Source organism: Nelumbo lutea, chromosome 1 (genome assembly GCF_056320005.1).
Source record: "Nelumbo lutea isolate HS-2025 chromosome 1, American lotus-T2T, whole genome shotgun sequence".
NCBI lineage: Eukaryota > Viridiplantae > Streptophyta > Magnoliopsida > Proteales > Nelumbonaceae > Nelumbo > Nelumbo lutea.
In genome coordinates, this window is record NC_142684.1 from 49,423,203 (window position 1) to 49,436,682 (window position 13,480).

The window sequence follows — 13,480 nt, forward strand, 5'->3', positions numbered from 1 at the left end:
TCTGGCACAAATTAATGCCATGCTTAGATCTTGCTACCTCTATGCCCAAAAAGTATTTCAACTTGCCAAGGTCCTTTGTCTGAAAGTGTTCCTGTAGGAATGCCTTCAATCTGTCAATGCCCATTTTATCATTCCCAGTCACAACGATATCATCCACATACACCACCAATATTATTTTGCCAGCCGAAGAGTCAAAACTGAAGACAGAGTGATCAACTTGGCACTGTTTCATACCAAACTTCTTGACCACCTCACTAAACCTACCAAACCATGCTCGAGGGGACTGTTTAAGTCCATAAATAGCCTTCTTAAGTCTACATACCTTACCATCCTCCCCCTGAGCAACAAACCCGGGTGGTTGCTCCATGTAGACCTCGAGCAAATCACCATGCAAAAAGGCATTTTTGATATCTAACTGATGGAGAGGCCAATCATACATAGCTGCAAGAGAGATGACGACACGAATTGACCCTATCTTAGCAACCAGGGAGAATGTCTCTGTGTAGTCAATGCCATAGGTTTGGGAGTACCCTTTGGCAACCAACCGCGCCTTCAGGCGCTCAACACGACCATCTGGCAAGTACTTAACACTATACACCCACTTACAACCGACAGCCTGCTTCCCAGGAGGAAGAGCGGTGAGATCCCAAGTGTGATTATGATGCAGAGCAGAGAGCTCTTCTTCCATAGCACGGCACCACTCTGGAGAGGTAAGGGCTTCCTGGACATCCTTAGGAACAACCACGGAGGATAACAAAGATATGAACTGGCGATGGGAGGCGGAGAGGTGGGTAAGTGAAACAAAATTGGAAATAGGGTGAAGGGTGCAAGTACGCTTACCTTTCCGGAAGGCAATAGGAAGATCTAGGTCGGAGGCTGGTGTCGGAGCTGGAGCTGGATCTGTCGACGGTGATGAAGCTAGAAGAGCTGCAGCCGGTACATGCAGGCGATGTGTATACACGTGACGGATGGGTGGACGGTCAACCGACGGTGGCACCGGAGGCAAGGACGTAGGCATGACTCAGAGGAGGTGGATCAGCCACAGGAAGAGGAAGAGGAGGTGGTGATGTGGGGGAATCAGCAGCACCGGACCCCACGAAGAACGGAGTAGACTCGAAGAATGTAACATCAGCACATACCAAGGAACGACGAGAACTGGGATGATAACACTTGTACCATTTCTGAGTTCGGGAATAGCCAAGGAAGATACACTTCAGGGAACGTGCATCTAACTTGTCAGTCCCGGGACTCAAATTATGAACGAAGCAGACACACCCAAATACCCGAGGAGAAAGCGGAAACGGAGACATGTTGGGGAATAAGACACTAAAAGGAGAACGACCATCAAGGATAGACGTGGGCATCCGATTAATTAAGAAACAAGAAGTGAGCATTGCATCGCTCCAAAAGGTTTTGGAAACATTCATGTGGTGCATGAGGGAGCGTGCCGTTTCTACAATATGGTAGTTCTTTCTCTCAGCAACCCCATTTTGTTGTGGAGTGTAGGTACATGAAGTTTGGTGTATAATGCCATGTTGGTCCAAAAGATGAAGACAAGTATTCACGACCATTATCAGAACGGAAAATTTTGATGTGAATGCCAAATTGATTGCGGATCTCAGTATAAAATTTCTGGAAGATGGAAAATAATTCACTTCTTTCTTTCATTAAATAGAGCCACGTCATTCTTGAACAATCATCAACAAAAATAACAAAATATTGGTATCCATTATATGACATCACTTTATAAGGACCCCAAACATCTTAATGAATTAAAGAAAAAAGAGTCGACACACGGTTATCGACCCTAGAACAAAAGGGAACACGATGGTGTTTCCCAAATTGATAAGACTCACAATCTAAAACAGAAAGTTGACTCAATGAAGGGATTAAGGACTGCAACACTTTCAACGAAGGATGACCAAATCTACAATGCCACTAGAGAGGGGAAATGGATGACTGAAGGGCCGTTGACGTTCGTCCACTACCATCAAGATAATACAGTCCACCGGCTTCATGCCCTCCACCAATCTTCATCCCCGTCTTGAGATCCTGAAAAACACACATAGAAGGGTAAAAAGTGATGGAGCACTTAAGGGACTTGGTCAGCTTACTAACAGACATAAGATTAAATGGAAGCTTAGGTACATATAAAACAGAGGATAGGGATACAGGGTCTAGGTCAACATTACCAACACCACAGATAGATGACGTGGAGCCATTAGCAAGGGTAACAGATTGTGATGTTGAGCAATGAGTGAGAGATGAAAACACACCTGGAGTTCCCGTCATATGATCGGAGGCTCCAGAGTCGCCAAACAAGCCATACCTGAGTGTGCAAAGGAAGTTGTGTTCTGCTGCGACTTGAATTGAACAAACATCTCATACTCATCACGAGAAACACTCACCATCTCCTTGCCTGGACCATCTGAGGGAGTAGAAGGCATCGGGTCAGCTGACCGATTCTCCTGTCTAGAGTTGAAACTGGTGTCACTAGTCATGGCATGGTTGGCCCACGTCGAGGGAAGACCATGTAAGTCATAGCAATAGTTAATGGTATGTCCATCCAAACCACAGTGAGTACACTTCCGTGGACCCGAGCCACGTCCTCTACCACGAGCTCCCCCTGAATCTCTGCCTCCAGTATGACCACCACCACGGATATGTGTAGATCCACCACTACCACTCCTGCCAGGCTGGGCTCCTCGAGTCCCACTTCTGCCACCTCGACCTCTCGACACTGCAAATGCTGATTTATCGGAGACATTAGAGTCCATAGATCCAATGGAAGCCCTCCGAAGATGAGCAAACACCTCCTCTAAAGATGGAAGAGCAGATCCCCCTAGTATCTGGGCTCGTACTGGTTTATACTCAGACTTCAGCCCCACCAGAAACCGTGTCACATCAAGCTGCTCTCGCTGTTGCTGTTGAACTTTGACATCTGAAGTGAGAGGTTGATAGACATTTAACTCATTACGGATATTCCTCACACTGGCATAGTACTCCTCAAGGCTCTGATTTCCCTGTTGCAGATTAAAGTATTCTTGATACAATTGATATACCCTAGTGGTATTATCCCGACCTGAATACAGTTTCTTAGCATGATCCCACACCTCTTTGGCTGTGTCAAGAAACATGAAGTTCAAACTGATTTTGGGTTCCATACTGTTCCACAACCATGTAATGATCTGTGCATCTTCCTGTTCCCAGTCTTCATACTCCTGAGAATTAGCGGGGGGTTTCTCCTCTCTTATATGCTTCACCTTCTTCTTCGCCTTCAGAAAAACCTCTACAGACTTGGCCCAAGGGACATAATTCTCTCCATTCAGTTTAATGGAGGTCATTTGGACATTCAGGTAATCAGTAGATATCATGACACTAGGTTTACTATCATTGTTATCTGCCATTGCCAAACTCCCTTATCACTGAATTCTGAGCACTGAATTATGAGCACTACACACTGCACACTACACACAGACACTTCACCGAAATCTGCACACTGATTTCAACAGTAATAAATGCTGAGAACTGCAACACCACAAACCCTACTCACCGAAATCTGCACACTGATTTCAGCAGTATTAAATGCTGAAAACTGCAACACCACAACCCCTACTCACCGAGGTCTACATACTGATTTCAGCGATATCAAATGCTGAAAACCACACTTGTAACACCACCAACACTAATCCACAACTATAGGAAGTTTCACCATTAAGTAGACACTATTGCCATTTGAATCACACACAAACCAGAATAAACCCTAGTATAAACCCTAGCATACTGCAATCTGAAAACCCATCATGCGAACTGTACTACACCTCTCATGTATTCCATAACAGAAAAAGTATATGAAAAAAATTTACCTCATCGCCTGAAGGCCAACCACACGAAGGGCTGAGACACCACTGCACCACACGTACCAGCCCTAACTAGGGCTTAGAAACCACAGTAACCAATCACCAACGACACAATCAGAGGCATAGAAACCTCATACGGAAGAGGGCGATCACTCCTTTTTAGCCCTTTTCCCAGTCTCCAACTCACAACTGAGAAACCCAAGAGAAACCCTAATTCAAATGCGCAAAAGACAGAATTCTAGCAAGTCTGATTTAGTGAACCTAGCTCTGATACCATGTTGAAGTTTGACCTGCCCTAGAATTTTGTCTTGTTCGTTGACTGTAAAGTAAAGTAAACAGCAAGAAGTAGGAGAGGAAAGAAGAAAAGAGAAAAGAGAGAAAAGAGAGAAGGGTTGGTTCGAATTAGAGAAAAGTAAATCCCCAGATTCGGCCAGACCTTTTATTATATTATTAACTTATTGGAAAAGACTTGAGTGCCCTTCTTTAAGTAAGAGGCACTCGAACTAACATAACAGTACACATCAACATTCTCAACAAGTACAAAAACTGAAATACCCCTTCACTAACACCACTAACAAGAAGCAAGAAAGAAAGTTTGCCTTTTGAAGAAGGCCTTGTATGAGCTGAAACAATCTCTGAGAGCTTGGTTTGATAGGTTTAGATTGCCTTTGGACAAATTCGGCTACATACAGACTCAATCAGATCACACTCTCTTCTTTAAAAAGACAGGTCTTTCCCCAACTCTACTTGCGGTCTATGTAGGTGACATTGTGATAACAGGGAGTGATATTAGTGAAATTGAAACTCTTAAACAGCATCTTCACAAGGAATTTGAAGTGAAAGACCTAAGAGAATTGCACTATTTCCTAGGAATTGAGGTAGCCCGATCTAAGCATGGCATTTTTATCTCTCAAAGGAAGTATGTTTTGAACTTATTAGAAGAAACTGGAAAGTTAGGAGTGAAACCTGCTAACACACCTATTGAGCTTAACCACAAAATAAGTGTAGAAAATGGAGAACTTCTTGAGGACAGAGCTATGTACCAAAGGCTGGTTGGGAAACTTCTTTATCTCTGCCTAACTCGGCCAAATATTTCTTATGTTGTTAGTATTGTTAGCTAATACACGCATTCTCCTAGGACCACCCACCTCCTTGCAGTAGAAAGGATTCTTGCCTACTTAAAGAGATGTCCAGGGAGAGGTATACTCTTCAGGAATAGTGATCACATGAAAATAGAAGTGCATACAGATGCAGATTGGGCTGGATGTGTTGATGATAAGAGGTCCACCTCTGGATATTGTGCATTTGTAGGAGCAAATCTTGTTTCCTAGAGAAGCAAAAAACAGAATATTGTTGCTCGCTCCAGTGCAGAAGCAGAATACAGATCCATGGCCAATGGTGTTGCAGAAGTGTTATGGCTGAGATCCTTGCTTAATGAATTGGAAATTGATTATGAGAAGCCTCTGATGTTGTATTGTGATAATCAAGCTGCAATTAATATTGCCCACAACCCAATACAGCATGATAGGACTAAGCATATCGAGGTTGACAAACATTTTATCCGAGAGCGAGTTGCACATTAAGAAGTGTGCCTTCCTTACATTGCCTCAGACATGCAGTTAGTTGATCTCTTCACCAAAGCAGACACAAAAATCAAATTAGAGACAGATTTACACAAGTTGGGCATGACAAATATCTACTCCCAACTTGAGGGGGAGTGTAGAAATAGTTAGTAGCCATGAGTGTGGGGTTCCATTCCCACACTTAGGCTCTAGTGTGTGTGGTTCCATACCCACACCTAGTTATTTTAATTATTTTTTAAGTTGGGTCGGCTAGCCTTATCCATGTTATGTTTTGTTTTGTTAGGACTAGAATTTATCTTTGTTTTATTAGGACTAGAATTTATCTTTTATCTCCTATTCTTGTAAGGAACCAAAACTATATAATGAAGTTTATGGGGCGTCAGAATTCATCAACCGAACCCCTTTTCTCCTCTCTTCTCCTCTCTTCCTCTTCCCTTCTTCTCTTCAAAACCTAGATCTTTTCTCCCCTTTCTTCTTTAAGACAGAAATCCACTAGCTTTCTTCAAGTATGAGCTATTTATCAGCAAGATGTGAAGAATGCCTTTCTTCATGGTGAACTAAAGGAGATAGTGTGCATGAAACCTCCACCTGGTACAATTGTGATCCCTCCCTGTCTATCAGTTGAAGTCCCTATATGGCCTTAAACAGGCTCCCCAGGCATGGTTTGAGAAATTTCGGGATGTTGTTGGTGCAAGATATAAACAGAGTACTTCAAATCACTCTCTTTGTCCATCAAAGATCTCAAGGAATCACAATTCTTCTGTTGTATGTCGATGATATGTTATTGACAGGAAATGATGAGGATGAAATTCAGGAACTCAAATCTCTTCTTCACAATTCCTTTCATATGAAAGACTTGGGTCCCCTTTTTTCTTGGGATTAAAGGTTCAACATAGTAATCAAGGCTACTTTATTTGTCAACAGAAATATGCTCCTGATCTTATTAAACTTGCCGGTGTTACAAACTCCAAACAGGTTGATACACCTCCAAAGCTTAACGTTAAGTTGTCTAAGACAGAAGGTAACTTGCTTCCTGATGCTACTCAAAATCGGCAACTTGTTGGTTCTCTCATTTCTCACCATAACCTGTCTAGGCATCTCTGGTGCGGTTCAAGTTGTGAGCCAATTTGTTTCAGCTCCTCACCAACCCCACATGACTGTTGTACATCAGATTATTCGTTATGTTCGTGGTACTTTATCTCAGGGACTATTCTTTTCTTCCTCTTCTCCTATTCAGTTGAGGGCCTATGCTGATGCAGATTGAGCAGGTTGCCTTGAAACCAAACGGTCTACCTCAGGGTGGTGTGTCTTTACGGGAAACTCCCTCATTTCTTGGAAATGCAAGAAACAACAAATAGTTTACAGAGGCTGAATATAGGGCTATGTCTTCTGTCTACAATGAGATCGTTTGGCTCCAATCTCTCCTTGCTGATCTTGGTGTCCATCTTCCCATTCCTATTCCTCTCTATGCTGATAACACTAGTGACGTAAAGATTGCATCCAATCCAGTGTTCCATGAGAGGACTAAACATATTGAAGTCAATTGTCACTTCATTAGAGATTTGTTTCTTGCTAGATCCATCTCTCTTCCTCATGTAGCTTCAGACTTGCAGGTTGCTGATATATTTACGAAGCCCATGACAAGATCTAGACATCTGTTTCTTGTAGGCAAACTGATGCTTATGTTCCAGCATCAGTTTAAGGGGGAGTATGAAGAAACCTGATGTGTTGTATTACTATAGTCCCCATTGTACATAGTCTTGTTCTTTTCATTTTCTCTGTATTTATATTTCAGCCCCTCTAAGGACTCTTTTGTATTTTCCTTTTTTTATCTTTTAGTCCTCCAAGTACTCTGTAATTCTTAATATTATTTAATATATATGGCTCTTTGGGATGGGGGTCGAGTAAACTGTTTAGACATCCCTGAAACTCTCTCTCCTCTCTTCCAAACTGGTTTAGTGACAGATTAGCCACCAACTGAAACTCAGACACTCTAAATTTTCTCCTAAACCCCAAATTCCAATCAAAACCTTTCAAAGAATCTGAAGAAACAATGAATTCAGAAACAGAATTTCCTTTGAAGTTTCACATAGAGAAAAGAAAAGGGTACATATCTTTCAAAGGCATCTCCCCAACCCAAAGATCTCCCCAAATTTTGAGTTTTTTAACTTTGTCCCTAAAAGGGACATCATTCCCGATTTAATTAGAGAAAACACACCAACTATTGCCTTCCAAGAAAGGACAATGTAGCCACAAAGTACTAGTTTATAAACCTACCAACTTAAACCAAGAAAAAGGACTATAACAACACTATCAAGAATTGAACTACTAAAGATAGAAGGCTCTAGGAAGAGGAGAGGGAAGAACAAAGGGAACAGAAATCTAGAGAAAAGCCTTAGGCATAAAATGGAAGCATAGATCACATCACCTCAGCAAGATGTTCACATTTGACACCATAGATTAAATTTCTCATGTTAGAGGTCACAAGGACCTTCAGCTTTATCTCTAAACCAACCATGATCACCTGCAAATCCCTTTCAACCTCCATGTGACCTACACGTAAAGTTTTGTTGAGCCTAGTCCTTGAACAGTGTTTTTTTCTCTCTTCCCTATAGTGCTACACAAACCAACAGAACTGAGAAAAAGAAAATAGGATCTTTCTTAATTCAATCCCAAAGGTACCTTCAAACCATGAGGATCTTGGACTCCCTAAAAAACAGCCATCAAAATTCAGCATCACTACTCCTTTGGGATGAATCTGTCTATTGTTACATGAACTCACAATGTGACCACCAAAGAATCATGTTGTCTAAACGCACCTATAATATAATAATTCATTAATTCACTTTTGGGCATAAGATGCTTGATGGATGTAGGAATATCATGTGCCTTAGAAAAACATAATTTTGTCACTTTAAATCCTAGAGCTCAAATAAAAGCAACTGAATTATAAATTCTTTATAAACATAGATGACAAGTACAAGTAGCATAGAAAAACAACGAGGATATCTTCAATGTTGAAATCAATGGCGATGCATGGTTCAATATCCATCTGCAACGAAAGAGAACAACAAGCGTCTTAGTTATAACATAGTGATCCCCACCATTATGAGATTACAACATAAGCTGAAAAGAAATGTTAATGTTAAACATTTAAATTTATAGAGCAAACAATCATTGGATAGAAACACTTGGAAGCAAGGGATAGTAAAGTAGAGAAGCATCAAAGGTGTAGAAAGATTCTGATTGCAAGATAACTCTTAGCTCACTTGCCAAAATTCTCTCTCAATTTTCAACCACCTAAAAAGAATGCTGGTCTGAGTCTTGGTACCAATGATCCAGAGGAGATTAAGTATCAAGAAATGGAGCACCCTAGACTGAAGGGCAAACATGACTGTCATCTATGTCGGAAAGGACAGACAGACATTGGAGTTGTTGGATGCATGTTTGATTGGCAGATTCATTGGTACAGAGTACAGACCAAGAATCCCAGATCAAGAACAGGTTCAGGAATGGGCTGTAAAGGTGTGCTTAAGAAGGTGGTGAAAGGATGAGAGATCCATCCCATGGACGCCCAAAGATTGCGAAATATGGGGCGAATTTCAAAAAAAAATTCTCCCCCTTCAACTGGGAATCACATACTCTATTTAAAAATCATATTTTCAAAGATCATTCTTGAACCTTAAACTGAACCAAATCTGAACCAAAAGGAATAGGAGAAAATTATACCTGATACGGAGAAATAATATCTCCCAACAAAGGTGTTCACGCCCAAGGAAGGATCCAAAGACTGCTCCCACCGAATATGGCGCAGTGCAGGATGGAGCAGAATCAGCAGTGTTCTTCCACAAAACTTTGTCCTTCGCAAGAATCAGTACAATGGTACGTGAGCACAGCTTCCTTCTCAATCTTTTCTCAAAGAACTGATGTCAAGATTCAATCTTGACTTCTCCCACAACTGGATATCGAACTGGCAAACAGGGCGTCAGAACAGGGAGGCGGCAAGAGAGTATTCGCAGGGTGCAGAATTCTCTCTTCTTGATTTAACCACTAAAGAGGATCTGATGTGTTTCTTGGTCTCACTCAAGGCTGCCGCCCCTTCCTTCTTTTTGTTAAATTAAAAGATCAGCTCCTAATCCCATTAGGAGGTGCTTATCCAAATCATATTTGGATCAGCCTTCTCTTCTAGTGATAAGGATAAACCCTTATCTTATCTGCAGATTAGATTAGCTTTATCCTAATCCCATTACGAGGTTTCTAGATCTGAATCACATTTAGATCTGGACTCTCTGAATGATAGGATTAAGACCCTATCCTATCTGCTAATCCATCTCAGAATTCGCCCCTTTAATTAACTAAATAAATAGCCCAATTCGAAATGGGCTTTAGGCCATTAACCTTATGTGCTCACTTAACATTCCTAACTGCTGCCCAGTTGGGCTTCCTTGTATGGCGTGGGACCCAAGCATTGATCTACACATCAGCCACATGGGTTCGGCCCAGCCTTTGTTACAAGGCCTGGTCGAATACACTGTTAAAGACAGTGCACCCCGAAAACCCATCGAATGGGCTCTATGGGCACAACACTTACCCTAAGTGGTCTCTGGGCCAAACCACCTTTTAACACACAAGGACTGTGGGCAGATGCAAGATTAGCCCATCAGACATTATCCACAATGGTCTTACACTTAACCTCTCAGCCCTTAATGATCATACACTGCCCAACAAGAGAGGACCTCTCCCTCGGCTGCAAGGAACAGTGTTGCACTCTCCACTTATATGGATCCCGGGAATTAAAACCTTTTGCAAACATTTTCGAAACCATAATATATATACTTTTATATCTCATATAAAATATACTTTCCAAAACAAATCTCAATGGTTGAAATCGGCTGCCGGCAGTCTTGGTTTCCAACAGTGATAGTGCATCCCCGATCATTACCTTTGTCAGACAAAGGGGATGATCCTATCACAATGATCACCCACTCAGATGAATTCTCAGATTGTCCCAACATACCCAGGTTTTGACCCCCAATAAGGATCTCACTGATTGGTACATCAAAGACAGACCAATCCGACACCTAGCGCAGTATCATAATCGAGTCTAGGGGTCGGGTGTAACTTTTCAGTTTTGTCCATCAATCTCCAAGGTCCAGGGCAATACTGAAAATCTGGTCCAATTCAAAGATTCAATTAATCCCACACTGTATGTGCCTAGGGTCTCACCCCGGTAGCTGAGACAAGCCACCCCAACCGACTTGGTGGCACCACAGTGTCAGCCTTGTCAGGATAGGTCTCCCCAGACCGACCCACTGGCTGTGAACATTCTAAACTAACACGAGTCTCAATAAGTGTGCAGTTTAAGGGTATTACACAGAAACATACCAAGGGAACATGAATCAAATATGCACTTTTGTTCATTTACAATAAACTCATAAAGTACATCTATATTGATTGAAGCTAAGGGCATACAGAACTGTCTAACAGCTCCCACTTGCACTTAGGTCCAATCAAGTACTAGCCGGAGTCCCATGTTTTCCACGTGTTTCTCAAACACTTTCTGTGATAGTGGCTTTGTCAATGGGTCTGCTACATTTTCCGCTGACGCTACCTTCTGAATCAGGACGTCCCCTCTACCAACAATCTCCCGCAGTACGTGGTACTTCTCTCGATGTGCTTCGACTTCGAGTGGGCTCGTGGCTCCTTAGCCTGAGCAATGGCTCCATTATTGTCACACAACAATGGGATGGGTGATGTGTCGGACGGAACTACTCCCAACTCATGAATGAACTTCTTCATCCATATGGCTTTTTTGGCAGCCTCACTTGCGGCAATGTACTCAGCCTCGGTCGTGGAGTCTGTAGTGGACCCCTGTTTGGTGCTTTTCCAGCAAACAGCACACGATCCTATCGTGAAAACATATCCAGATGTAGACTTTCTATCATCTGGGTCTGACTGGAAATCGGCATCTGTATACCCTTGGATCTGTAGTGAGTTACCGTCGAATACTAGACAAAACTCTTTTGTCCTTCGAAGGTACTTAAGTATGTTTTTCACAGCAGTCCAATGCTCCTGCCCTGGGTTGGCCTGAAATCTGCTTACTACACTCACTGCCTGAGCTATGTCAGGACGAGTGTACAGCATGGCATACATGATGCTCCCTACGGCAGAGGCATACGGAACGTCTTTCATGCCATCAATCTCCTCAGAAGTCGTGGGAGACATATTCTTGGAGAGAGTGACTCCGTGCCTGAAAGGAACATTTCCTTTCTTGGAGTTTTCCATGCTGTATCTTTTGACTATTTTGTCAATGTAGGCAAATTGGGATAACCCTATTATCCGCTTCGATCTATCTCTATAGAGTCGAAGACCCAGTATATAGGAGGCTTCTCCAAGATCTTTCATGGAGAATTGCTGTGATAGCCATACTTTCACCGTATTTAACATACCTACATCATTCCCAATGAGTAGAATGTCATCTACACACAGAACCAAGAAGGTAACCTTATCTCCACCGTACTTCCTGTAAACACAGGGTTCATCCGGATTCTGCTAGAACTCAAATGATTTGACAGCAGAGTCAAAACGGATGTTCCAACTTCTAAAACTTGCTTAAGTCCATAAATAGATCTATTAAGTTTACATACCATGTTTTCCTGTCCTGTAGCAATGAAGCCTTGTGCTGCTGCATATAGATATCTTCAGTAAGATCTCCATTCAGGAATGCAATTTTGACATCCATTTGCCAAATCTCATAATCATGGTATGCTGCTACAGCTAGCAGGATTCTAATGGATTTAAGCATGGCCACAGGCGAAAAGGTTTCCTCATAATCGATACCCTCTTTCTAATATACCCTTTCGCCACCAGACGAGCCTTGAAGGTCTCAACCTTACCATCGGGGCCCTTCTTCCTCTTGTAAATCCATTTGCAACCGATTGCTTTTACCCCGGAGAGCGGATCTACTAGAGTCCAGACGCCATTGGTCTCCATTGAGTCCATCTCTGCTCTCATGGCCTCCACCCACTTCTGGGAATCTACGTCCAACATAGCTTCCGTGTAAGTCACGGGATCCTCCTCACTAGTCAAGGTTTCCACCAGGTAACTATCCTGGTCATAACCATAACGGACTGGTGGCATGGATACCCGAGTGGATCTTCTAGGTTGGTCACTACCTGGAACTTGTGGGACATCTCCCACTGCTCATGATCTCTCCTCATCAAGAACATCTTCTTGACGATGGGAGTCCAGGATATAGTCGGTTTCCAAGAATTGCGCATTACGACTGCAGAACACTTTCTGCTCACTTGGGTCATAGAATAGGTAACCTACAGAGCCTTTTGGGTAGCCTACAAATAAGCAACGGCCGGTCTTGGATTCCAACTTGTCTGCACTCGTTCTTTTAACGTGTGTTGGACAACCCCAAATCTTCAAGTGTCTGACACTTGGTTTTTTACGGTCCAAATTTCATATGGAGTATTCAGAACCGATTTGGTTGGAACCCGATTCAGCACATAAATCGCAGTCTCTAATGCGTAACCGCAAAAGGATGTGGGTACTGAAAGGATGAGAGATCCATCACATGGACGCCCAAAGATTACGAAATAAGGGGCGAATTTCAAAAATTTTTCTCTCCCTTCAACTGAGAATCACATTCCCTATTTAAAAAATCATATTTTCAAAGATCATTCTTGAACCTTAAACTGAACCAAATCTGAACCAAAAGGAATGGGAGAAAATAATACCTGATATGGAGAAGTAATATCTCCCAACGAAGGTGTTCACGCCCAAGGAAGGATCCAAAGACTGCTCCCACTGAAGATGGCGCAGTGCAAGATGGAGCAGAATCAGTAGTGTTCTTCCACAAGAACTCTGTCCTTCGCAAGAATCAGTACAACGGTACGTGAGCACAGCTTCCTTTTCAATCATTTCTCAAAGAACTGATGTGAAAATCCAATCTTGACATCTCCCACAACTGGAGATCGAACTGGCAAACAGGGCGACAAGAACAGGGAGGCGGCAAGAGAGTATTCGCAG

General features: G+C 42.5%; 1 protein-coding gene across 1 annotated transcript in view; it reads right to left on the minus strand.

Annotated features, from left to right (window-relative positions):
* Positions 1 to 13,480, minus strand: part of LOC148874579 (uncharacterized) — a 110,909-nt gene that overhangs the window by 80,280 nt on the left and 17,149 nt on the right. Inside the window, exon 6 of the mRNA XM_088966913.1 lies at positions 8,452 to 8,495. Within this exon, the coding sequence (XP_088823039.1) occupies positions 8,452 to 8,495 (44 nt within the window). The remainder of the gene's footprint in view (positions 1 to 8,451; positions 8,496 to 13,480) is intronic.